Source organism: Anguilla anguilla, chromosome 10, assembly GCF_013347855.1.
Source record: "Anguilla anguilla isolate fAngAng1 chromosome 10, fAngAng1.pri, whole genome shotgun sequence".
NCBI classification, from domain to species: domain Eukaryota; kingdom Metazoa; phylum Chordata; class Actinopteri; order Anguilliformes; family Anguillidae; genus Anguilla; species Anguilla anguilla.
Genome location: NC_049210.1, coordinates 2,585,231 through 2,611,095, shown reverse-complemented (window position 1 = coordinate 2,611,095; position 25,865 = coordinate 2,585,231). Strand labels below are relative to the sequence as shown.

The window sequence follows — 25,865 nt, the reverse complement described above, 5'->3', positions numbered from 1 at the left end:
TATCTGATACAAACTTTAAAAAATTACAAACTAATTAATTTCAAAACATGTTCCTGTCTTTCTTCACTTGTTTCAAAACACTAGCCTAATAAGTGCTTAAAACAAACAAATATAATAAAAACATGCAAATAAAGTAGCTACCTATTGTCTATTGCCCTTATTTTTGGCAGTAATTAATTTTCACTGAGCATTTTTTTCTATTTCATCCCATTGCTAAATGTGTTTAATTTCAGATCACTTCTCACGAAGAAAAAGTTGCTACCGATAACTGTAAAACGCTTACAAGCAAATAACTGCCACTTCCTTAAAGATTAGTCCTGAAGTGACGAAAATATCCGGGATACAGGACGAAAGGCAGGCAGTGTTGTGGCAACCACTTTCGTATCAAGGTATGAGGAAATTCGCATCTGCTACATTTTACGAGACTGCTTGCAGTCGACTGCCCTCTCCGTGAAATTTCAAAGCAAAGGCGCTGTGTATCCCAATTACGAAACGTAGATGAGGACGGAGATATCGGTAAAGCCAACAAGCTACGACTGTCCGTCATGCGATATTAAAGGAGGAGCTTCTAAACACCGGCTTCCGTACTGCACAGTGAAAAATTCATGACTCCCGATGTTCTCCGCTGTCCGGGGCAGACTGAAGCGAGGGAGAGAAAAGACGCAGTTTGACTCGAGGTAAATGCAATTTCCCCCCCATGACTTTACGCGCACGAATGTTTAGGTAGGCTTAATTAAATTAGGCTACGTATTTTTATCCTACTACGGACAACAGGTCATTTGTCCTTCTACTGTGTTATTATTTATATGGAAATGATCTTAACTTTTGAAAGAGGATGCCAATATAGGCAGAATTCATCTTGCTTGGAATTCGGTGCTGCGATCTTACGGGGTTACATTTTCCGCGCGCTCGTGTTAAAATACTTCTGGGTCAAGCTGGTCCAACTATGTTGACACGAAGTCACATTTTAACGATGTTTTCGCTCCGTGATTCAGCGTGAATAGCGGGGACTAGTTATCCGACACATAAATACTGAATTCATCCAGAAACCATAATATCAGAATAACGCACTGATTATTTCCAGAGTGAGCTCTCCACCTTAGCCTCCTCTTCCCCAGGTATTGATCCTGTCCTGTCGCATCGATCCTCAGGTCACTGCACGCCTGAAGCCTTGCGGAGAGGGAGAGAGAGAGAGACGATGAGGACGGCGGCAGCGGTGTGCTGCAGCCTCCTTCTCGTCCTGGCGGACGTCGTGGTAACCACCGTCCTCTACGTGCGCGGGTCCCACCCGGCGGTGTTCGCCGAGGACGCGCGCGACTTCGACGTGTTCCGCTCGGTCCTCGACCTGTGGGGGCTCCTGCTGGTCCGGGCGTCCCTGTTGGTGGGGGGCGCCGTCGGGGTGTCCCGGAACAGGGCGGACGGGCCCGGGAGGGCCTCAGCTCTCGGGCCGGTCTGCGACCTCCTGTGCCTGGTGGTGACGGCCTACGCCCTGGCCAAGCTGCTGGTGTTTTCGGAGCAGGGCTCCCTCGTGTACGACCCCTGGTTCCTCGGCCTGTTCGGCTGGACGTGCGGGTCGGCCGTGGGGACGGCGTGCCTGTGGCGGCTCCTGGCGCGGTCGCGCGATGCGGTGGCCGACGGGGGCGGCGGCAGGGGCGGCGGCAAGGAGGAGTCAGAGAGGCTGGTGGACCCAGCCGCCGCGGAGGAGGAGGTGGACGAGGAGGCCCCTGGTGAGGAGGAGGAGGAGGAACGGAAAGGGGCGAAGGACGGACCGCACTCTGGGGCTACGGTCGGCCGTCTTCTGTCCTACTGCCGGAAGGATGCGGGCCTGCTGACAGTGGCTTTTATCTTCCTCCTGCTCTCCGCTATCTGTGAGTCTCTCCTCTGTCTGTGAGTCTCACCGCTATCTGTGAGTCTCTCCTCTATCTGTGAGTCTCTCCTCTGTCTGTGAGTCTCTCCTCTGTCTGTGAATCTCTCTGCTGTCTGTGAGTCTCTCCTCTCTCTGTGAGTCTCTCTGCTGTCTGTGAGTCTCTCCTCTCTCTGTGAGTCTCTTCTCTGTCTGTGAGTCTCTCCTCTGTCTGTGAGTCTCTCTTCTCTCTGTGAGTCTCTCCTCTGTCTGTGAGTCTCTCCTCTCTCTGTTAGTCTCTCCTCTGTCTGTGAGTCTCTCCTCTGTCTGTGAGTCTCTCCTCTCTCTGTGAGTCTCTCCTCTGTCTGTGAGTCTGTCCTCTGTCTGTGAGTCTCTCCTCTATCTGTGAGTCTCTCCATCATTCATATCCCACATGTTAGCAGGGAACAGGGAATACCCCCTTCCCACAACTTCATTATGGAATGTCACCACATGACATAACTCTAATTTTCAATGATTACCCCGTGTCTCAGAGATAGAATAATGGACATACGTGCCAAGAACAAGTCTCGACACTCATAATTGAAAAGCTTTTCCAAAAAAATTGATGTAAAAATTCTGTTTGCTTTCAGCTATAGATGTGCTTTTCTAAGAAAAAACTTTTCCAGGATTGGCAATGTGCCAATCTGAGTCACCTTGCGCAAGTATTGCAAAGTATTGCAGTCACTGGTGCAATCTTTCTAGTGTTACTGCATATGCACGCACTATTGTGCTTAATCAGTTAATCAGTCAACTCATGTTGTAAAAAATATATCTTCCATCAAGTCATACAACTTCCTGTGTCATAAAGTGATCTCGCAAGGAGTCTATACAAAAAATAATTTTTTATTGTTTTCATTTTATGATTCCCAAGGGTGTTTTATTTGACACCACCGCATGAAGTTGGAGAATCCCACGGAGAAAGCTTTTTTTTATATCTGAGTATCATAGCGTGGCTGTGACACCTCCCTCTCCTTCTCAGGCGAGGCCTTCATCCCGTACTACACCGGGCTGGCTATAGACGGCATCGTCATTCACAAGAGCATGGAGCACTTCACCAAGCCCATGGTTACTCTGACGGTGCTGGCCCTGGTCAGGTGACTACCTCCGACATCCTGAAACGCCACATTATAGGGCTTCGCTTGGTCCAGAAGAGTCCCCCTGTGTTGGCGATTGTTTGGGGCGGCAGTGTAGTATAATGGCTAAGGAGCTGGTCTTGTAGCCTAAAGGTTGCAGGTTCGATTCCCCGGTAGGACACTGCCGTTGTACCCTTTGAGCAAGGTACTTAACCAGCATTGCTCCAGTATGCATCCAGGCTGTATAACTGGGTATATAATGTGAGTCGCTCTGGATAAGTGCGTCTGCTAAATGCCTGTGATGTAATGTTTGACCGTCGTCTCGATCGCTCTTGTCTCTCTCCAGCTCCATCGCCATCGGAGTGCGAGGTGGCGTTTTCTCCGTCACCTTCGCCAGGCTGAACGTCCGTCTGCGGAACCTCCTCTTCAGGTCGCTGATGCGCCAGGAGATCGGCTTCTTTGATGCTAACCACACAGGTGTGTTACAAGCTTACCTGTGTACATGTACTGACTGGGGCTGTGCAGCGCCATCTTTGGAATTTACATATAACTTTGCGGCAAAAACCACCATCAAAAATGAAACCAGTGGCTTATTTTTAAAAGGGCTGAAGTAAGAAGAGCTATTCTGGGTTTTACTCAGCGCAGTTATCCAGCTATCTCTGTAGTCCTCCTTTGTGAAATACACCTCTGGGCCCTGTTTCATGAAGCAGGATTACTGAGTTAGCTGATGACTGCACTGAGTAAAAACCGGAACCCTCCTAAATCTGGAACATGGACTGAAGTAAATAGAGCTGTTCTGGGTTTTACTCAGTGCAGTTATCCAGCTAACTCTGTAGTCCTGCTTCCTGAAACTCCGCCCCTACCCCAGGTCATGTAGGCAGGTTCTGTCTGCTGTGATTCGTCCTCCAGGTGACATCACCTCGCGGCTGACCTCCGACACCACGCAGGTGAGCGACCTGATCTCGGAGAACGTCAACCTGTTCCTGCGCAGCCTGGTCAAGGCCCTGGGCTTCTGCTTCTTCATGTTCGGGATGTCCTGGAAGCTCACCGTCGTCACCATCATGGGCTTCCCCTTCATCGCGGTCATCTCCGCGCTCTACGGAGAGTACTACAAGGTAAAAAAAAAAAGTAGAGAAAAAACAGGGGTTGTCCCCCTCCCTCTGTCCCCTTCAGGGGCCCTTCCGGTGTTGGTGAGCACAACGTTTAGGTTCCATTTGGTTTCGAATTACCAAAACTCATTTCAGATGCAAGATTCACTGCATTTATTGTGTTTTACCGAGAGTGAAAAACTAACATTCTTATCCGCACACTCCTGGGACTGACAGAGGTGGTTGCCACAAGGAGCGCGAACGTAACAGGCCGTTCCAAATTGTGCTACAGATTTAAAATATCGCACTGAATGCGTGTTGATGAAAATAAAATGATAGACACAGGATGTAAACCCAGGAAGCGTCTTTATTTGGGCTAGTGCCTTCTTTAGCAGGCACCCGGTGATGCCGTAGCCCCTCGTGAAGCGCCGCTCCTCCTCCCGATGTGCCGCAGAAACTGACCAAGGAGGTGCAGGACGCCCTGGCACAGGCCAACAAGCTGGCGGAGGAGACCGTGTCGGCCATGAGGACGGTCCGCAGCTTCGCCACTGAGGAGCAGGAGGCCGACTCCTACTACGCGCGGCTGCAGGACATGTTCCAGCTGAACAAGAAGCAAGCCCTGGCCTACGCCTGCTACATGTGGTCCAGCTGTGTACGTACTACCCCTGGTGCTTACCTAGCACACCTACTCCAGCATCGCTGCTTATGTACTACCCTAGTGCCGCCTAGCACGCCTACTCGAACACTGCTGTGTGTGTACTACCCTGGTACATACCTAACATACCTACTCAAACATCACTGTGTATGTACTACCCTGGTACTTACCTAACACACCTACTCAAACACAGCTGTCCCAGCTGTGTGTAGAGGACCGTGCATGCGTTTCACTGTAGTAATACTGATTAATAGTTAGAATGTGCTGATTTTTAAAAAGGCAGTGAGATTTTTGAGCGTTTCCCCCCTCCCTCTTGTCCCAGATCTCGGAGTTGGCGCTACAGGTGGGCATCCTGTTCTACGGGGGCCACCTGGTGGTCTCGGGACAGATGAGCGGGGGCACGCTCATCTCCTTCTTTATCTATGAGCTGGAGCTGGGGGAGTGCTTGGAGGTGGGTCTCATCACTGGGCATGCTCAGTAGAGGAACTACAACACGGTGTACCGCTGCCTCAACAGAGGAACTACAACATAGTGTATTACTTCCCCGTTCACTGTAGCCACTGACTGAAGGTGTCATGTGACATAGAAATTGTGTGTGTTTATGTGTGCTCTTGCTTTATAGCTCAGTGGTAACCAAACCTGTTCCTGGAGATTTACCATCCTGTAGGTTTTCACGCCAACCCTAATTTGGCACACCTGACTCTATGAATTGGCAGCTCAGTGAGATCTGTGCATTGTTAGGGCTGGAGTGAAAACCTACTGGACAGATATATCTCCGGGACCAGGGTTGGGCAGCTCAGACCTACAGGAAGGTAGATCTCCAGGACCAGGGTTGGGCACCCCTGACCTACTGGACAGGTAGATCTCCAGGACCAGGGTTGGGCACCCCTGACCTACAGGAAGGTAGAGCTCCAGTACCAGGGTTAGGCAGCCCTGGCCTACAGGAAGGTAGATCTCCGGGACCAGGGTTGGGCAGCTCAGACCTATAGGATGGTAGAGCTCCAGTACCAGGGTTAGGCAGCCCTGGCCTACAGGAAGGTAGATCTCCAGGACCAGGGTTGGGCAGCTCAGACCTACTGGACAGGTAGATCTCCAGGACCAGGGTGGGGCACCCCTGACCTACAGGAAGGTAGATCTCCAGGAACAGGGTTGGGCAGCTCAGACCTACAGGAAGGTAGATCTCCAGGACCAGGGTTGGGTACCCCTGACCTACTGGACAGGTAGATCTCCAGGACCAGGGTTGGGCAGCTCAGACCTACAGGAAGGTAGATCTCCAGGACCAGGGTTGGGTACCCCTGACCTACTGGACAGGTAGATCTCCAGGACCAGGGTTGGGCAGCTCAGACCTACAGGATGGTAGATCTCCAGGACCGGGGTTGGTTAGCACTGCTATCGCTCGACGCTGAACCCGCTCTCCCGCGCGCCGCGTGTTTCAGAGCATCGCGTCCGTCTACACGGGGCTCATGAAGGGCGTGGGCGCGGCGGAGAAGGTCTTCGAGCACATCGACCGGAAGCCCAGGCTGGCGCGGGACGGGCGGGAGGCCCCCGAGGTGTGCAAGGGGCTGGTGGAGTTCCAGAATGTGACGTTCGCCTACCCCACCCGTCCCGAGGCGGAGATACTGAAGGTACTGTGGCTGCACTGTTTGGGTTTGGGTGGGCTGGTGAAGGCGCGCAGGACATGGCATGGCCTTCTAGTCCAGATCTGTGCTCCTGTTTCAAAATGGCACCTTGTCATCATGTTCAGGATCTGACACCATTAGTAATAAGACCCCAACAGGGTTGCCAGATCTGTTCTATCCCAAAAGGCATTGAACCCGCACGGAAGTAGCCCAGAGTAGATGCGTGTCGGGGTGCTGTAGTGACGGTTTTGCGCGCGTCTGCAGGACGTGTCCTTCGCGGTGCGGCCGGGCGAGGTCACGGCGCTGGTGGGGCCGTCGGGCAGCGGGAAGAGCTCCTGCGTGTCCCTGCTGGAGAACTTCTACGCCCCGCTGCAGGGCCAGGTGCTGCTGGACGGAAGGCCTGTGCACACCTACCAGCACTCCTACCTGCACTCTCAGGTGAGATAGCATCACAGGAGAGCCTTAGCCAATGGCAGCGGCCAAGCTCTGTTATACACTGATTAAAACGACTGAACCTGTCAGGAAAGGACTGTTCAGTTTCGCGTAGACAAACCCTGCCTCAGGCTTCCAGCTAATCATGCTATATCATTTTTATTCACTAGAGGGCAGTAGTGTACATAACTCTCTTGAGGAGCAGTTTTTTTTTGCAAATGTTTTTTCAACATTTCAAGTCTGTGTTCTAGAACTGCATCGCTTGTCAGTTACCAGTGAGCAGTGATTGTGACATCAGCATTAGAATGTTGTTCAGTTAAGAACCTTCTAATCACATATTTGTGATCATACGCTTTAAAGGGTTAAATGTTTATTTATTTATTTATTTTTTTCAGGTGGCATTGGTGGGTCAGGAGCCGGTCCTGTTCGCTCGTTCCATCCTGAAGAACATCTCCTATGGTTTAACGGACACCCCCATGGATGCAGTGGTGCAGGCTGCCACTAAGGCCAATGCACATGACTTCATCTGCAGCCTCTCCAAGGGCTATGATACAGGTGAACTCAAGGCCTACTGAACGGAATAATACCAGAACTGCATATGACAAAACTGTAAAAAAACAAAAAAACAACTGGAGGCACTTATACCAGAGTGAACTTATACCACACTTATATAAGTGCCTTGTTACACTGTAGAAGTGTAAAGATTTTCTGGGACATTGCACAACAAGTCTTCTTTAATCATTTTCAGAATTTAATTTACTACTAGTTCCAGTCTCTGCATTCTTCATAGTACCTGGAAATCTATTGGCTTTGCAGATGAATTGCCAAAGGGCCCCTGTCAGCATTTGTACTGGTTTACCTTGCAGGTTCCGGTAACCTGTCGTTTTCACCGTTTGACGTGTCTGACATGTTTTTTGCGCACCCTCCTCTGCTCTTGCCCGTCCTGTTGCCCCTGAGACAGGCGTGGGGGAGAAGGGCGCGCAGCTGTCGGGGGGGCAGAAGCAACGCGTGGCCATCGCCCGCGCGCTCGTCAGGAACCCGCACGTCCTGATCCTGGACGAGGCCACCAGCGCCCTGGATGCGGAGAGCGAGCACGTCGTGAGTGAGACCGGGGAAGAACGCGCTTCAGTTTCAGCTTCCTATATAAGTCTTTTTTTTTTCATTTTCAGACACATTTTTGCTCCACGTTCACTAGCGTGATTATTATTCAGATGGGCCGAGTGTGTCCAAAACCTCGTTGCGCCTCTGTACAAGCGTTCATATTGTCCCAGAGACCATACGCTGTGGCCAATTAGATCTTATTAAGAAGCAGAGATAGGCAGCCTCACGCCCGTGCCACCTCTGCTCCTCCCCCCCTCAGGTTCAGCAGGCCTTGAATGACGTCATGCGGGACAGCACGGTGCTGGTGGTAGCGCACCGCCTGAGCACCGTGGAGAGGGCGGACAACATCGTCGTGATCGACCGGGGCCGCGTGGCGGAGCAGGGGCCCCACAGGGAGCTCATGGCCAGGGGCGGGCTCTACTGCAAGCTGGTGCAGAGGCAGGTCCTGGGCGCAGAGACTGGAGCGGAGGCGCTGAACGCGTCGCCGTCGTCGCCGCGGGAGCCTGCCCGGCAACCGGAGAGCCGGCTGAGCCGTGCGCGAGACGGCAGCGAGTCGGAGGACGGCCCGCGGTACTGAGGGGATCGCGTGGGCCAGGAGGCCGAGTTTCGAGGGACTGTGACGCACGCGCTCTCCGCCTTGTCCGGCGGAACCGCGGCTCGTTCTGACTGCCACGGACTTCTGTATTCTTGAAGCGTTAAGAAATTTAAAATCATAACTTTGAGACTAGCGGTACCTCAGACGGTGCAAGGTCAGTTGTTAAGTAGTACGAAAATCTCACATGGTGTCAGACGTAGACAATATACATAAAATATAAATAACTTTTAAATATGATTCTAGGTGTTCCAGGCGCCGCTGAAGAGTAAAACGACAGAATATGTTGCACTGAGAATCATCAGATTCACGAATCTCAGAAATGTCATAACTTTGTGAATCAGAGGTTGTTGGCCAATGTGTACATTTAAATTATTTTAGATATAGTGGGAGGCCTTCGTGTTACAATGGAGATGTCATTAAATCAGCTGAAGTGACGTAACAATGGTGTGATGACCTAAGTGTGGCGGAAGGATACTGAATATACCGCAATACTGAATTGTTAAATGGATCTGAGAAATGGCTACGTGATAATTATTTTTCTGTTTAGAAAGGTTATCGACAAATTGTCGACAAATTGGAATATAGAGGACAGGCAACTTCACGTGGCCACCACACAGGAATGGTGTTTATTGTCCATCTCCATGCGAATGACAGTGACCTAATTGTTAAAGGTTTCAAATCCACGTTTAGTCATAGTTTTGGTTTTTGTATTTTCGGATTACGTCTGTCATCATCAATTCCTTAATCTGAATATTTTGTCTATGCACACCTTTACTGCTTTGGGGTCCATACACAACTACCAAATCAAAATTCATAATACAAATTCATTTTGACGACGCATGTAATACTGCTATTACAGTAGGCCTATATAAATTATTTTTGATTGTACATGCTTACTTTGGACTTCCTCCTTCGTGTCGTAATTTACACTGATGTATCACGATCATGCCGTGTGTTTTTGTGAAACGCTGAATGACGTCGGTGATCCTGCCTTCTGATTTGATACTTCTGGCGAAGAAACCCACAGACTTCCGGTTTGAAAAAATTGGACTGCTGTTTATTCTTGTGATCAAGCCAGAAGGGAACCACAAAACGGGACTCGTTTTAGCACTCCACCACGGTAGACATGTCCGGGATCGGGAACAAATTCAGTTCTTACTCTTTGACACAGTTAAACGAATTGCTGGAAGACGATGAAAAGCTTAACAGTATCGTTCAAGAAATGGAGGAGGTAAGTATGATGATTATGACTTGGATTCGCAATCGTTGAACATTAGCTCGCTAACATTACATTAGCAATTTCGCCAATAATCTGCAAATAGAATCGTGAGAGTCGAACGTGACTCTGAGGTATCTATTTTATAGGTCGTTTAGTTTTAAAACTTCATAAGTAACATTCTCTAAATATAGAACTAGTTATACGGTACCAAAGTTTAAAATTAAAATAAAAAAACACTGGATCATTTATCAGTATGTTAGCCAACGTGAACTTGGAAGAAGTCGGGATCAGGGCGCTAGCAACTGTAGCTAAAACTCGGTTCACGCCTCTTGTTGACTTACGCTACCATTAAGGAGCAAACAATTGACTCATGCTAATGTAGCTAGCTGCGGCGAACTCGATAGCCCTGAACGTTTACTGGATTTTTACCCAGCTAACTTTTTAGCTGTCATTGTTATCTTGGTGGTTTGTAAGTAGTCTTGCATTGTAGGGGTCCCGTTCAATAGTTCGAGCAAGTTTTTGTTTGTTTGACGCAATATTTTCGTTTCTTGGTCAAACCCCACAGTAGTTACGAATGTATAATAGGTAGACAATGTAGGCTTGTTTTTGTGAACACGAGGGTGTTGAATTACTGCACTAAAATAAGATGGTTTTACTGCTAGCTAGGTAACGTTAGCCGAGTCTTCGCCATGCACCTTTCTCAATACAGAATGTCAATTAATCCATGGGACTATTCGGTATCTAACAGCTAGCTATGTAGCACCCACCCCCACCACCCCACTCACACTCTCTCACACACACACAAGTAAATATTGGCAAGCTAGCTAAAGAGTCGCTGTGTACCTTTGAAAGTACAGCTGGTGCAACATTGGCACTGCTTACTTGCGGCGCAAAAGCGCAGTGTCCTGTCTGTCACTCATTGGAACCGAGCAGGGAGTTGCAACCTGCTGGCAAGCAGTTTCCTATCCCACAGCTGCGGCGCTTTTAATACGAGGGCATTCGTGTAAAAGGGGGGTCGTAAGATAAACGTAATCTTTTCCGAATTAGCATTTCTCTAGCTAGCGATGTCTAGCCTATTTGTTGCTCCGTAGAATATGGCCAAGTGTTCCCTGTTTGCGTCTGGTCTGTGGTGTATGATCGTGGAAATAATGCATTACCTATGTCAGAATTAATTTCTCACTTAAAGTGCACGAGTTGCTTAAGTTGCATAACCTGTCCTTGGAATGCTGGCACACATGCACACTGCCGCTTTCAAGCCGCAAAGCAAGTCTGAAACTAGAACCATGCAATTAGCGGCCAGATCGGGGACTCTTAATCGCGATGTCGCGCGGTCCGCTTTGAAAACCCTAATTATCACCCTGGATGAATTTTCCTCTAAACAACCAAACAAAAACAGAACTTGTAAATTACTACAAAACATACATTTTTCTCAAGATCTGCTTTGTATTGAAATTCGTTGTTGATTCAGCCCAAAGATCGAGAACTTTTCGTGTAATGAGCACATGGTAAAAGCTAGCCTAGTGTTTTAAAGCGCCTTGAACCTTCTCCAGCGCCTCCTGTTGTTGGTTGTGGACTACAACCTCGCCCGAATGGGGCCTGGGAAGTGGAGTTTCGCAGGCCGGATTTTTTTTCTGTTTAGTTACAGGTTAATGCAACATATTGAATCGAATACTATTTAGACGTTTAGGTTGGCTAATTTAAGCGTTCTCACCGGGAAGGAAGATCCGGCCTTACATTTCCCCTTGCTTTTCATTGCAAATGCGGAGCTGGGAGTAAGGTGACTCTTTTGCCTGTGTTTGCATAGAGTGGGTTGTCTCTGTACAAGCAGTCTTTATGATGGGTTTGTTTATGCATTATATAAAAGGAACTAGTCATGTGTTGCATTGTGCTTTGAAAACTATGCCATATTTAGTCTATTGGTTTTCAGTGACTCTGAAGAGAAGGCATTATCATTAAGTAGGTAATTTATATATGTGTATCCGAATACTTTCTCTGTCTTTTTCATACACCAGTCTTGACTGTGGACAGTAGTTATTATCGTTCTTTGTTATCCTAACCTTTCAAAAATAGGCTTGCTGTTATATTGAAAAGGCTAAGCAACATTCACAAACGTGCACAGTTTCAAGCAGTAGTAAAAAAAAAAAAAAAAAAAATTAGTTTAAAATATAAGGTGATTGTGTTTATCAGCTGGTCAGAATAACTTTCATATTTCTTATCAGAACATGAAGTAAAGTTAGCTGAACTCCTCGACTCGGGTCAAATTCAGAGTGCTGTTCTTGGAAACCTGAGAACACAATAGGTTTCGTAATTATTACTCAGCACTGGGGCTGTCCTGTGATGTTCCTTCCATTGTTAGCTTTGTGATGTTTCAGGTGTTGTCGTCGTCAGGTCTGACTCAGTGTCACATGATTGTTTTTTTTTTTTGTTTTTTTCCAAAAAAGGTGCGCAGCAGTGAGTTTGCTTTCTGAGATATGGGTATCAGTCGTTCTGAGGGTGAACTCCAGCTAGCTGCTGCGTACACCTTGAAAACCCGAGTCCTTGAAATGTCGGTTGGGAGTTTTTAAACTCTACCAGAGTGGCACTAACATTCTGCAGAGGTCAAGGAGAGACCAGGGCCTTGGTTAGTGAAGCACTGAACGCTGCCAATAGGCATGTCTGCTGCTAAACCCTTCAGATTAATGCTGTAGATTCATTTAGATTATATTATTTGTTTCAGTGCCAAGTGCTGACTTTGAACTGAGCCCAAGCACTTCACTGCTCAATTCAAGCCAGCTTTCTCTGGAAGAGTCTAGAAGAAATTAAACGCCTCGTACTCCCGTGTGTCTCGCGGTGGGGGTTCTCCTACGCAAAAGCAAGTGTTTGCTCAGGCTGAAGAGACAGCACAAGGCTGGAATTTGTTGACGGTTGTACGCTTGGGCCTGAAATTCGGAAGATTACCGAGCGGGGGAAAAAAAACCGGTACCTGTGAAGCAGAGGGTTCTGTATGGTTCATTTATTTACCTTTGGCTGGTTTCAGAGTTAATTTCTCAGAGCCTGGACCTCCCGGATGCAAACTGCCAATGGGGGTTTACTGCTACATGTGTGGCAGTAGTCTCCAGAGGGACACATTTTTCTGGGTTACTGAAGATGAGGTCAGAGGTCAGGTCAGAACAGCCTTGGGGAACCTGCAGCGTCGGTCGAGGCCCAGCTGGGGTGGGGGGGGGGGGGGGGGGGCCTGGAGACTGCAACCCAGCAACCTGCCCGCCGAATCTCAGGGACTGGGAAACCATCGTATTTCACCATGAGATGCGCTAAGACACCCTGTCTTGAATAAGCTGAATCTGCAGGTGGGGGGGGGGGGGGTATAAGTGCTCCATAATGCGGAGCTGGAAGGGCTGATTGGTTTTCTCCTGCCTGCACCGCCCTCCGTAAATCATTCAGGTTGAATCTGATAGCTCTGCGAGCAGCAGCAGCTTTTTACCGGTGAGGTAGACCTTTGGGAAGAAGTGCTGCATTAGGCGTCTTTTTGAGTTCAGCCTGGACGGTGGTTTTGGCGAATTGCAATTTAAACCACAAGCCTGACCCCACATGTTCCCTGTGTGTGTCTGACCGCCTGTGGAAGTGCCTTTCGAATGTGCGCTCGTTCCAACTGATTTTTAGAATAGTCCATGGTCTAAAACAGTGTTTGCTGTAAGCAGTGTTATGCAGTTTTTTTTTGTTCGCTTCACGCTGAAAGTCAAACATTTGCCACCTTACACCCTCCTGCACTGTGGCTGACTTTGCTGCTGAAGGGATGTGGGGCTGTCCAACAATGGTTCGAGATTCGCATGCTATTTAAATCATTTTTTTAAAAATACATTTGAGTGTGAAAATTAACCTTTATTTTTAACTTGGGTTGTGTTCAACCAAAAATAAATCTCTCATTTTAGCAGCTCCTCTGTTAAAAACAGAACCCGCCGGGTCATACTGGTCCTTGCTGTGCTGTTACTGGACAGACACGGCACTTTCACTCCCACCGAACCCCCCCCACCCCCACCCCCACCCCCGGTTCCTCGGTGCGATCGGAACACGTCTTTCCCTCCGCTGGGGAATATCGTGAATTAAAAAGAGCGTGGCACTGGCCTCTTCACAAATGGACTGTTTCTGTGTGCAGAGAAAGACATTTTTAGTTTTTTTTTTTTATTAATGCCTGCTGAGTTTATAAGGGTGTGTGCTATAGGAGCTTTTTTTTGCGAGTTTGTGGTCTAAAGCAAGACAATTGCGCTTTCAGGAACTCCAGCCCAGCCAGATGTGGGGGGATGATTGTGTGCCCAGATGTGTGGAGGCCGTTTCGTGGGAATTTCAGCAGTGTAGCGGAGTTTACAGCCGCGCTCTTGGCCAACGGGTGACTCATACGCTGTATGTGGAATGGGGGGGGGGGGGGGGTGGAGTATCGCGGTCAGGTCGTGGTCGACCCCGAGCTGTAAGCGGACCGGCGGCTTGTGTGGGCTGTAGTCCGCCGTGAGATCATCGTCGGGGGGGGGGGGGGGGGGGGGGGCGAGGAGGGGGGGGGTCTCAACAGAGCTCCTGTACCCTGACCCCCCCACCCCATCTCCTCCGCAGCCACGGCTTTACCCACACCGGCTCCCTACATGCGGTGGCAGGACGTCCCGCCGTCCGGGGCGGGGACAGCATGTCTCCCGGTACCGAGCGCTTGAGTGACACGTGCCAGAGGAACACCCCCATACCGCCCGGAGTACCAGGAATACCCCGCTGTGATGGAAATGGGTGTAGGATGGGCTCCCCCTCTTTAGCCGGGTTCCTCCCGAGACTTCTTCCCCACCGGGAACGTTTTCTCGCCACCGTTTGTTGGTTTTTCTCCCCACTAGTTTTTTTTTCCTTTTTTTTCTTTTTATTTTACCTCACATGCTTGCTGTTTGGGGGTTCAGGCCTGGTTTTTGCTACTCTGTAAAAAGCCTCTTTGTGGCTGTTTCCTGTAAACAGCGCAGTGCATGTAAGATTGGTTTAATTTGAAGTCTCTTTCACGGGGGGGACCTGAGGACTCGAGTGTCGTCTCAGTGGATGAATGTGAAGCGCGTGATTTAGCACTGTGCTGCGTCATGCCCACACAGACACGGTGTTACCGCGTGTTTACTCTTCCTCCCGAGGAGGAGGAGCGGAGAGAGAGAGAGGCAGAGCCGTTGGGCTTGGAGCTTGACTCCCGAGTCGGAACACAAACTCGTCACGTCCTCGTGCGAAGGGCGACTCCCACGTGACTCGCGCGGGACGGCCCGAGCTCGCACGGTTAACCTGTAAATGGAGTTTTTTTACGGTCGACCCCGTTGCCCAATCCCCCATTGTCTGAGCGAGGGGAGGGGACAGCGGAGAGAGAGAGAGAGAGAGGGCCTTTTCCCCGCTCCGTTTAGTGCACGTTTTCTCTGATTTAAGCGAGGGAATAAGGAGGATGGATGGCCGGGTCGATGGCGCGCGTGGAGAGGAATGAGCTCGTACGTCAGGTGCTGTGGGGAGGCGTTTCTGTGGGACAGTAACGGGGAGATCCTCAGAGCCGCCCGCGCTCACTGGCCCGTGAAGGGCGTCCGAGCGGCCGAGCCCCAGGCCCCGGGGCTGCGCGTGCTGCTAGCGTGTGCGCCAGGCTCACGGCTACGCGGCGGTCTGTCTCCCGGCAACCCGTCTCCCGGCAACCCTGCCAGCCGACGGCTGCGTGTCTTCAGGCTCAGAAAAGAGCAGCCAGGTGCTGGAGACCTGTTAGAAGAAGGGTCTTCCACAGGGGTGGAAAGGGTGGTGGGGGGCGGGGTGGGGTTGAAGGGTGGGTGTGGTGGGGGGAGGGGGGGTTGAGGGGTGGGTGTGGTGGAGCCGAGCCCTGAGTGGCCGCATGCCTTTCACACCGCAGATTTTCAGGAATTTGAGGGCGGTGGGAGGGCTGTGGAAAGAGTCTGAATATACCCGAGCACGCGTTTATTTTTAACAGGGTGGGAATCACAGGGCTGTATTACAGTCACATTCTGTTATATTCAGCGGTGTCTTTCCACACCTCCCCCCCCCCCCCCTCACTGTCTCCACTTAGGGAGGTGTGAGGACTCCCTCTGAAAGCCTCCTCCTGTGAGCGCGTGCGCCTCCTGCTCCCACAGGACCCGCCGCCGCTCCGCTGCTGACCGCATCTGACTCCCCTCGGCCGGGAGGAGCGGCGGGATAATGGCGGGAAAGCAGTGGGAGGCCGGCGTGTGGGTTGTGCTCTGCAGACAGAGAGAGAGAGAGTGTCTGCCCGCCCTCTCTAAAACACGCCGTCTGGAGAAGCGGCTCCCGGCGAGGCCGTTTGGCTCCCGTCTGTAAACACAGGCGTAGTCGACGCGCATCGCCCCCCCCCCCCCCCCGGACACGCATCGCCCCCCCCCCAGCTGCCCCTGCGCTAGAGATGGGTGAGCGGAGATCTGTGCTCCTTTAGAGATCTGCGTTAGAGACAGGGAGCAGAGGTCTGTGCTCCTTTAGAGATCTGCGTTAGGGATGGGGAGTGGAGAGGGACGTTACACAGTGTTGTTATAGAGATCTGTGCTCCTTTAGAGATCTGTGCTCCTGTAGAGATCTGTGCTCTGTTAGAGATCTGTGCTCCTGTAGAGATCTGTGCTCTGTTGGAGATCTGTGCTCCTTTAGAGATCTGTGCTCCTTTAGAGATCTGTGCTCCTTTAGAGATCTGTGCGCCTTTAGAGATCTGTGCTCTGTTAGAGATCTGTGTGGCTTTAGAGATCTGTGCTCTGTTAGAGATCTGTGCTCTTTTAGAGATCTGGGCTCCTTTAGAGATCTGTGCTCTGTTAGAGATCTGTGCACCTTTAGAGATCTGTGCTCCTTTAGAGATCTGGGCTCCTTTAGAGATCTGTGCTCTGTTAGAGATCTGTGCACCTTTAGAGATCTGGGCTCCTTTAGAGATCTGTGCTCTGTTAGAGATCTGTGCACCTTTAGAGATCTGTGCTCTTTTAGAGATCTGTGCTCTGTTAGAGATCTGGGCTCCTTTAGAGATCTGTGCTCTGTTAGAGATCCGTGCTCTTTTTAAACACACAGGGAATCCGTGACACATTACCCCTGCAGTGCAGCAGGACAGCCACCTCATTAGCTCAGCCAGGGCTGTTTCAGTTAAACGCCTCACTGTCAGCTAAAAATGTTCAACTTCACACTGAACTGTGACCAGTATTCCCCTTTTTCACCTCCCAACAGTGAGCAGCAGTATTTCCCAAGTGAACGGGAATGGTTAGCGGTGGAAGTTAGTAAAAGCAAATGTTTTACCGGGCTTTCTAACGTCGTAAAGAATTGTAGTAAAAAAACAAGAGAGATTGTGTGGCATTTCAGTATTCAGTGTTCACATAATGACTGAAGAAAAGCAGTGTACAGTCAGGCTGTTGGAACAGCTGATGTATGTGCAGGGTCATGGTGTTGCTGTGTGATGTATATTTAGGGTCATGGTGTTGGTGTGTGATGTATATTTAGGGTAATGGTGTTCGTGTGTGATGTATATTTAGGGTAATGTTGATGTGTGATGTATATGAATGGTAATGGTGTTGGTGTGTGATGTTTATTTAGGGTCATGGTGTTGGTGTGTGATGTATGTGTAACGGTGTTGGTGTGTGATGTATATTTAGGGTAATGTTGATGTGTGATGTATTCTGAAGGTGCTGGAGGTCCAGCGGTCCAAGGAGATGACCCTGGTGGAGAACCGCACGCTGGCCGAGCAGAACCTGGAGCTCCAGCCCAGGCTGGACTGCCAGAAGAACGAGCTGACCAAGCGCTACCGCTGCCTGCAGGAGCTGTTCGAGGCCTACCAGGTCCGCAAGTCCACCCTGGGTAAGGGCTCTGGACTACTGTGGTTTTAGTGCGCCTGCTCATGGATGTACACACATCACACATACAGGAACGCTCCTCTGTACACATACCTGTGTGTCTCTGTGTGTGCGTGCGTGCGTGCGCGCGCCTGTGTGTGTGTGTGTGTGAGAGAGTGTAAGTATGAATGTCTGTGTGTGTGTGTGTGAGTGAGTGTGAGTGTGAGTGTGAGTGTGAGTGTGAGTGTGAGTGTGAGTGTGAGTGTGAGTGTGAGTGTGTGAGTGTGTGTGTGTGTGTGTGTGTGTGTGTGTCTGTATGTGAGTGTGTGTGAGTGAGTGTGAATGTGTGTGTGTGTGTGTATGTGTGTGTGTGTGTGTGTGTGTGTGTGTGTGAGTGAGTGTGTGTGTGTGAGAGTGTGAATGTGTTTGTGTGTGTGTATGTGTCTGTACGTGAGTGTGTGTGTGTGTGTGTGTGTGTGTGTGTCTGTATGTGAGTGTGTGTGAGTGAGTGTGAATGTGTGTTTGTGTGTGTGTATGTGTGTGTGTGTGTGTGTGAATGTGTGTGAGTGTGTGTGTGTGTGAGTGTCTATACGTGTGTGTGTGTGAGTGAGTGTGAATGTGCGTTTGTGTGTGTGTTTGACACACAGGCCTCACCGGTTTGCCCAGGTCTCGCTGTGTGTTTTTCCACGGCTGGTCTCCCATGCCGCCAGATACTGACAGCTCCGGGGGGGTGGGGGTGGGGGTGAAGGGCGGGCAGTGTGTCACAGCCGGCCTGGCTCCTCCCTCCTCCTTCCATCGCTCTGCAGTGTCTGTGACCCAGGCCTGTGCTGTGGCCACGCCCCCTCCCCTGCCCCTGACCCCGCCCCCTGTGCGTGTCCTAATTAAAACAGGTGTCACCCGAAAGCCAGCGTGACGGAACTGTCGCCAGGCAACCTGCTCAAAACAGCGAGTCAACAATGCTCACCCCTCTCTGGGGAGCTCCTGGTGCCCTGACACCGCTAAAGTTTGGCTTCATTCTTTTGTCCCGCGCAGGAGCAGAAAGTGTTACGGTCCCCCCAAGGGAGGGTACTCTCATTCTTCTTGAGGGGGGGGTTAGGGTTATGAGGGGGGGTTAGGGTTAGGGCTAGTAATTTTATATATACCTAAACAGTAGTCACACTGGTGTCGGGTTAAGTTCCTCAGTGTGGGCAGGGGTGTTTGGCTGTGTGGTATATCGCTGGGCTGGTCAGTGTGGGAGGTCAGTGAGGGAGGTGCGCTCCTGTGCGCCTCCTCTGTGACCGCCTCCCCGTCCTTTTACAGCTCAGCTCCGTCACCCTCCTCTCTCTGCTTCTGTTTACTCGCATTTGGCCGCTCTTTGAAATACTCTGCCGCTTCATTTCCTTTATTTTTTTATTTTACTATCTCTGGTGGAAGTAAACAAACCCCTGGGGGGGAGGGGGGGAGGGGGGGGGGCTTTGTGTGAAATGTAGGTAACCTACTTTCCTCCCCCAGCCTGGCTGACCCAGTTTTGCTCCACACTCGGCAGGGTTCCCCCAGCCCAACTGCTCTGGAGCTCAGCAGAGAGAGAGAGAGGAAGACAGACGGATGGGCAGAGAGAGAGAGATGGATGGAGGGACAGTGAGATGGGCAGAGTGAGGGAAACAGAGAGAGACACAGAAGGGAGTGAGTGAGAGAGAGAGAGGTAGAGAGAGGGGCCCTGTTTGTCCCAGATGAACAGTCCCATCCCCTGGCAGAGGGGGTATTGTTTTGGGTGACTCACCCTCATGCTTCTCCCCTTTAAATCCGCTGCCGTGGCGACGGCCGCCTGGCGAAGGCCACGGCGTGGAGGGCGGGGGGGTGCCAGGGCAGACAGTGACCCCCCCCGCCCCCCCGCCCCCGGGCTCATCGCCACAACACTGTCCCTTTGTGCTGTGGGCGCGCGGGACGGCTGAAACAGAGCGTGGGGGGGCGTGCGTGGGGTGGGGGGGGGGGAGGTGTTTGGCAGACATCCCTGAATCAATTACCGCCAAGCTGTCTCCTGACCGGCAGGCTCGCTCTCCTTATACGGTCAAAGGGGCCCGACCACCCCGCGCATCGCCGTGGGTTACGGCGGGGGCCGAGCTGAGGGGGGCCCGAGGGTTATGGCTCCCCCTGCAGGGCCGGGGAGGAAATGCAGTGCCTCTCCACGAGCGTTAGCTGCGCAAATGCAGCCGCGTGGAGAGCCTCTGTGAGCGCGATACGGGACATCCGACCCCCGCCCCACACCCTGTCCCGTACACCTGTCCCGTACAGGAGCGCTGTAGACTGAGTCCACCCCACCTGCAGAGCTGGCAGTTACTGCAGAGGCCGTTCGAATCTGTTCAAAAATCTTGACGCCACAGACTGGGCGTGTGAGTACTGGACAGCCTGCCGTTTCGTGGGGATGAAAGAGGGGGATATTGGTTCGTATCGTTCAGGAAGGGACAGATTGCCTCTGCCCACACAGTCCCCTTATGGGGCCTCTTTGAATCTGCAGGCTGAAAAAAAGGAACATTCCAGAACAGAAGGATTGATTTTCCTTTTTCTTTTCTTAAGTAGTTCAAGGGCATCCTTTGCCTTTTGAATAGCAGACAAAGACAGATGTTAGCAGTAATTCTGTAGCACAGCGCTGGGCTCTGCTAGGAGGGATATTGCTTTGAGTTGTCAGTTACAGTTAGCATTCGCCGAATTCGTTTTACGCAACAGAAAGAGTCTACGTAAGGGCATGATGACGTGTGAACGTGTGACTTCCTGCTTCCTGCTTCTGCTTTCCACACGTTCTCGGAGTTTCCCTCCCACCCGGGGATGACGTAAGTGGTACGCACGCACTGCAAAAAGATTAAAACACGCAGCAATTTTATGTCATAATTGAAAGCGTAATTAAAAATGGATGTGTACCTAAAATATATGTAATAGGTGCTATAAAATTGTTGCGCAGTTTTTGTTGTGCATGCCTACCTGCACCCCACTAATGTCAATCCCGCCCTCCCAAAATACAGTTATATTATTATATCATTGGTGGCCCCCTTGAGTCCTTTTGCTTTTATGATTGGCCCAGTGGTTGCCATGGAGTCTCCGGGGTAGTAGGTGTAGAATCCTATTACGACAGATCCCCCCCCATATCTCCTGCTAGCTTCCCGCTGGCCTGTGACATCAGTCCAGGAAGTCATCGGCTGGGTGTGCTCCCTCCGTAAGGCCACCCTGATTGCTCATTTCGGTTGTTCTCGGTGGCCTGTTGATGGAGGGCGTGTGCGTGGGACATCGTTCGGAGTTCGCGGTTTTCTTTGTACTTTGACCGGCGTTCGGAATGCGGGCGAATTCCAGGCATAGCTGCACGTGCGTGTGCACGTTTCCGACGGGGACTAAATTAAACGAGCGGCTGGTCTTTTTTTGGGCGTGACCGCGGCGACGGGCCCTGGCCGTGACCCCGGTCGGGGAGTAACCGGCGCGGGACGCCCCGCCCCCGTAGCCGTGGAGACGTGTCCATTCCGCCCGCGCTCGCGGTGACTCATCGGATACCTGATCCCCCCCCTCCCCTTCCCCCCCCCCCCCTCCCCCAGGCTCAGAGCCACTGGCAGGAGTTACCGGAAGGTTTTGGCTTCAAGGTTTAAGGTTTCTCGGGGGGGGCGAGGTGGCGGGAGAGCGGGTGAACGCGCTGACCTGGCTGGGCGGGGTTAAATGAGGTCACGGGTCACGTGGACTGACTCTGAGATTCACTGGACGTCAACCGTCAGTCCGTGTCTTTGCCGTCATCGCTGATTGAATTCAGAGTTTTGCTCATTAGCGTGGAGCTGGGAGCCTGTCCTCTTTATGAGCCGGGAGAACCTGCTCGGCCTGAGTTACTGAAGCTCGCTTCACTGGGGTGCCTGGAGTCAAGAAGCATTTTCGGAGAAAGCTCCCACTCAAGGTTCAGCGAAGTCTTTTGAAGACGGTTTTCACAGAGTGCTCACAGAGACACGTGCTACCATGTGAGCAGCCTTGTATGTAAAGCAGGTTTTGGTTGATTGCCCGCGTGTGTGTGTGTGTGTGTGTGTGTGTTCAAGCTGCGCTGGTGTGTGTTTCAGCTGCGCTGGTGTGTGTTTGAGTGTGATGTGCAGTTTAGAGGGGGAGGGGCCTAGCTGGAGAGGGAGGAGCCAGGTCACAGGGGGAGGGGCCAGGTAGTCTCTGTGTGGCTGCAGCCCTGTGTGATGTGTGGTTTTTTGTGTCTCTGTGCTTCACAGATCAGTGCTCGGGGAGCAATTCTCTGGACACCCTGCTGGCCCTGCTGCAGGCTGAGGGAGCCAAAATCGAGGAGGAGACGGAGGTAAGCCCGCCCCTCGCCCCTCGCCCCTCACGCCCCTCGCCCCTCACGCCCCTCCCGCCATACCGCGTTAAAATGGAGGAGGAGACGGAGGTGAATTTGCCTTTAACTCAAACCGCTGATGGTTCGGTGATGATTCTCTGTAGGGCAGTGGTGGAGGGTCTGTGTTTTAAATTTGAGGCTCCTCTCTTCCCCCCCCTTGTCCCCTCCCCGTCCCGGTGCAGAACATGGCCGACTCCTTCCTGGAGGGGGAGATGTCGCTGGACGCCTTCGTGGAGGGGTACCAGAGCAGCCGGAAGCTGGCGCACCTGAGGAGGGTGAAGATCGACAAGCTGCAGGAGATGGTGGTGGCGGGACAGAGGGTCCCGCAGAGCCCCGCCCCGCCCGCCCGTCTCCCGGAGGCGCCCCCCGCCGCGCCCCTCTCCTTCTTCGCTGGGGCCAACGGCTCCCCCGTGCCCCAGCCCCGCAGGGCGCCCCCTCCCCCGCCCGCCCAGCCCCCCCCGGCGGTCGCCCCCCAGGCCGCCCCCGGGCTCCCGTACCCCGTCACCCCCTACCCCCAGATCCCGCCCCGGGCGGGGCAAACGGCCGGCTACCCCGCCCCCTCCGTGCCCTACTTCCCGCAGTACCCGCAGCGGCCCCCCCCTCGCCTGGCCCCCCAGCCCGGCTTCATCATGCAGTGACGGGCTCCGGTCCTGCAGGCCCCCGTGCGTGTCTGAGGATGATGGGGGGGGGGGTGGGGGTGCTGGGGGGGTGCTCGGGGTTTGGGGGGGGGGGCACAGAGCACGTCGCCCACGGAAACGCAGGGGGGCAGCACGTTGTCTTAATCAGTCCAAACACAACCCGCCTACAGCAGCAGCGTCTACAACAAAACTGTCCGTCTGCAGAGGGGCTGCTTCCCACCCCCGTTTCGTTAGAATCTAATCAGGAAGGGGGGGGGGGGGGGTTGATTATAGAATCTTGCCTTTATTCATGTTTTATAAAAGAAAGATAAAGCCGGCTGGATTTAAGTGGATTTGAGAGCACCGTGAGGGGAAAGCTTTCCTCCTGATGTCTGTTGATTTTGGTTTTGTTGGTCGCGCTCTGTCGATGAAGGAGCCAGATATGGTTTGTTATCTGCAGCTTTTCCAATATTACGACTGGTGGGGAAAAAGCTTTATGTGAAGCCAGGAGCCGTGGATGACACAACAGCGACAGGACCAGGCTGAAACATATGCAAGCAGACAACCGAGACCTTACTGTGTGCTGTTTTTACAGACCTGCAAGAGCAAATAACTTGTTTTTAATGCCATCTTATTTGAGAGAATTCAAACATTTTTGATTACCAGGTTGATTTTACAAACCTGCAGCCAAAGATGTTTTCATTTTATTTCATTGTTTTGCTGTTGGAGTACTCAGAAATGTCTAGTTTTTTTTGTTTGTTTGTTTTTTTAACACATAGGTAAGACTAAGAGTACTTCTAACTAAATGAGAACTGGACTGCTGGCTTTTAGCTGTTAGCGGAGTTATTGATTAGGAATCGTCAGGAATAGTAACTCCTCCTGTGTGTGTGTTCTTCAAGTTCCCATTGAGCAAAACCTCTGCAGGCTTCAGACCCATCTGTAAAGATGCTGGGTTGCAGATCTACAGGTTTAGGGACCTGGGTGTGTGCTTGCTTTGGAGGACAAGACTCTGAGGAAGTCCAGGTAAAGCCTGTTGGGCTGACCTGACGCAGGTGTGAGGCATTGTGGGTAGGTCCCAGCAGTGCGCTGATGTGGGTTGAGGGTGTGAGGCATTGTGGGTAGGTCCCAGCAGTGCGCTGATGTGGGTTGAGGGTGTGAGGCATTGTGGGTAGGTCTCAGCAGTGCGCTGATTTGGGTTGAGGGTGTGAGGCATTGTGGGTAGGTCCCAGCAGCGCACTGATGTGGGTTGAGGGTGTGAGGCATTGTGGGTAGGTCCCAGCAGTGCGCTGATGTGGGTTGAGGGTGTGAGGCATTGTGGGTAGGTCTCAGCAGTGCGCTGATTTGGGTTGAGGGTGTGAGACATTGTGGGTAGGTCCCAGCAGTGCGCTGATGTGGGTTGAGGGTGTGAGGCATTGTGGGTAGGTCCCAGCAGCGCGCTGATGTGGGTTGAGGGTGTGAGGCATTGTGGGTAGTTCCCAGCAGCAGTATGGCACTGTGTGACCCGCTGTGCCTGTTTAAGCCGCGGAACACCATCGGACCCAACCAGCACGCGCTCTAACGACCCTGTGTCCAAGGCCAGAACCGCTCCAGAACCCCACCAGAACCACTCCAGAACCGCTCCAGAACCCCACCAGAACCACTCCAGAACCACTCCAGAACTGCTCCAGAACTGCTCCAGAACGTGCCTGTAGCTGTGCTTGGTACTGAGCACGGTGCTCCTCTCCTGTGTGTGTGTGTGTGTGTGTGCGCGTGTGAATGAGCGAGCAAGCATGTGTGTGAGCGCGTGTGTGTCTGGTCTGTGGTCTGTGGTCTGTGTGTGTGTGTGTGCGTGTGTGAGCACCCTGAAGCCTTCATTCTATAGCTGGCCTCACCGCTGGCTGTACGCATGACTCCGTTTTATCAAGACTCTATTTTATCCTCGTAAAACTAATATGCATATAAAATGTGAGCGTTTGTATATACGTGTGTGATTAAGGGAGCTGACCTCAGTTAGGGCTCGTTAGAGCTGCTCAGAAGATGCCTGACATTTCCACCCGTCCAGTAGCGTATGATCCCCTCAGTGTTTCAGCGTCTGCCTTTCCCTCTTCTCTTTGCACTTTCCTCTCCTTGGTCCTTCTCCCCAGTAATTAGCGGTGACGACCCTGTAATTAGCGCTGATTGATCTTGTATTGCAGCTACTACAAGCGCCCGAGTGGGCAGCGCATTGTCTGTCCCGCGCGGCGCATTGTCTGTCCCGCGCGGCTCGGGTTTCCGTGTGAAGGTACGTGAGCGTCTTGCACTGGGCTCCGTAGAGCTTCTGGATCTCCGTGGGGTCAGGACTGGACACCCCAGTGGTTACCAACCCTGTTCCATGGAGATCTACCGTCCTGTAGGCTTTCACTCCAACCCTAACAAAGCCACACCTCGCTCAACAGCTTAGAGATCTCATTGAGCTGCTAATTAGCAGGTGTAATAAATTTAAGGGTTGAAATGAAGTGGTGTCCACTGCTGTACACAAACAGTGATCCAAGAGCCACATTTTTATTTTTTTTTGTGGGTTTTATTTAGTTTTTACTTCCCTTTTTTGTCCATCATATGATGTCAGTGTGGGTGCCATTGTGGTTTTTTAATTTCTGCTTTTTTTGACGGAGTTTCGCTATTCGGAGTTCCCGCTAACTTGCTTTATTTGGTCGGACCCAGCGGGGCGTCTCTTATTGGCCCGTGGTTACGCTGCTGCCCCGCCCTTCTCCCCGCGGGACGGCTCGGTTTCGACGCCCTGGGGCCCCCCGGCACCCTTCAGCCAGGCTCCCGCCCCCATCAGGGAGACGTCAGAAACACTCTAAAGCAGGGCTGCCCCGCCCTGTTCCTGGAGATCTACCGACCTGTAGTTCAGAACTGTCCAATCCTGTTCCTGGAGATCTACCGACCTGTAGTTCAGAACTGTCCAATCCTGTTCCGGGACATCTGCCGTCCTGTAGGCCTTTGCCCCACAACCCTAACAAAGCTGCACCTCATTCAGCAACCGGAAATCTCATTGAGCTGCTAAATAATGGAATCAGGTGTGCCGAATCGGTGTTGAAATGAGAGCCTGCCGGACGGTGGCTTTCCAGGAACAGGGCCGGGCAGCTTTTCGGTCTGAAGGAAACCCAGCAGGTCGGATTACACAGCTGCTGCTTTTATGAGTGTGAAAATTCACGAGAGCTCGTTGGGGTTCCCCGTGGCGTTTTTTGGGCGATTGTGCGCCGGTCTGCCACGTTGTCCCGTTCTACAGGTAGAGTACGCCGGTCCTGTGAATAGAGCCACTGTGTGCCTGTACTGGGGGGGGGGGCAGGAGGGGGGGGGGTGGTGGTAGCTGGGGAGGGGAGGGGGGTCCTGTTCTGCACTGCTCCTCAGTCACACTCAGTAGACACTCCTTCTGTGAGTCGATGGTGTTTTTAAACTCCTTCTCCTTGTTGCAGTCGATGGTGTTTTTAAATGTC

At 51.9% G+C, this 25,865-nt stretch overlaps 2 protein-coding genes across 3 annotated transcripts; both read left to right on the top strand.

The window, feature by feature from the left end:
• Window positions 1-292: 292 nt before the first annotated feature.
• abcb9 (ATP-binding cassette, sub-family B (MDR/TAP), member 9) lies at window positions 293-8,956 on the top strand. Of its 2 annotated transcripts, none has more exons than XM_035435701.1 (12): window positions 293-677; window positions 1,119-1,868; window positions 2,865-2,979; window positions 3,305-3,435; window positions 3,868-4,073; window positions 4,501-4,698; window positions 5,024-5,152; window positions 6,138-6,326; window positions 6,585-6,758; window positions 7,148-7,307; window positions 7,714-7,850; window positions 8,113-8,956. In XM_035435701.1, exons 2-12 carry the CDS (start codon window positions 1,199-1,201, stop codon window positions 8,428-8,430), a joined length of 2,427 nt encoding a protein of 808 aa, XP_035291592.1. In that variant the 5' UTR covers window positions 293-677; window positions 1,119-1,198; the 3' UTR covers window positions 8,431-8,956. The 2 variants fall into 2 exon arrangements, with proteins under 2 accessions (XP_035291592.1, XP_035291591.1); XM_035435700.1 differs by having other exon boundaries at window positions 294-677; window positions 1,152-1,868.
• Window positions 8,957-9,471: 515 nt separating this feature from the next.
• On the top strand, window positions 9,472-22,487 carry vps37ba (VPS37B subunit of ESCRT-I a). The gene is made up of 4 exons (XM_035435705.1): window positions 9,472-9,679; window positions 17,305-17,476; window positions 21,669-21,751; window positions 21,973-22,487. Exons 1-4 carry the CDS (start codon window positions 9,575-9,577, stop codon window positions 22,426-22,428), a joined length of 816 nt encoding a protein of 271 aa, XP_035291596.1. The 5' UTR covers window positions 9,472-9,574; the 3' UTR covers window positions 22,429-22,487.
• Window positions 22,488-25,865: the final 3,378 nt, after the last annotated feature.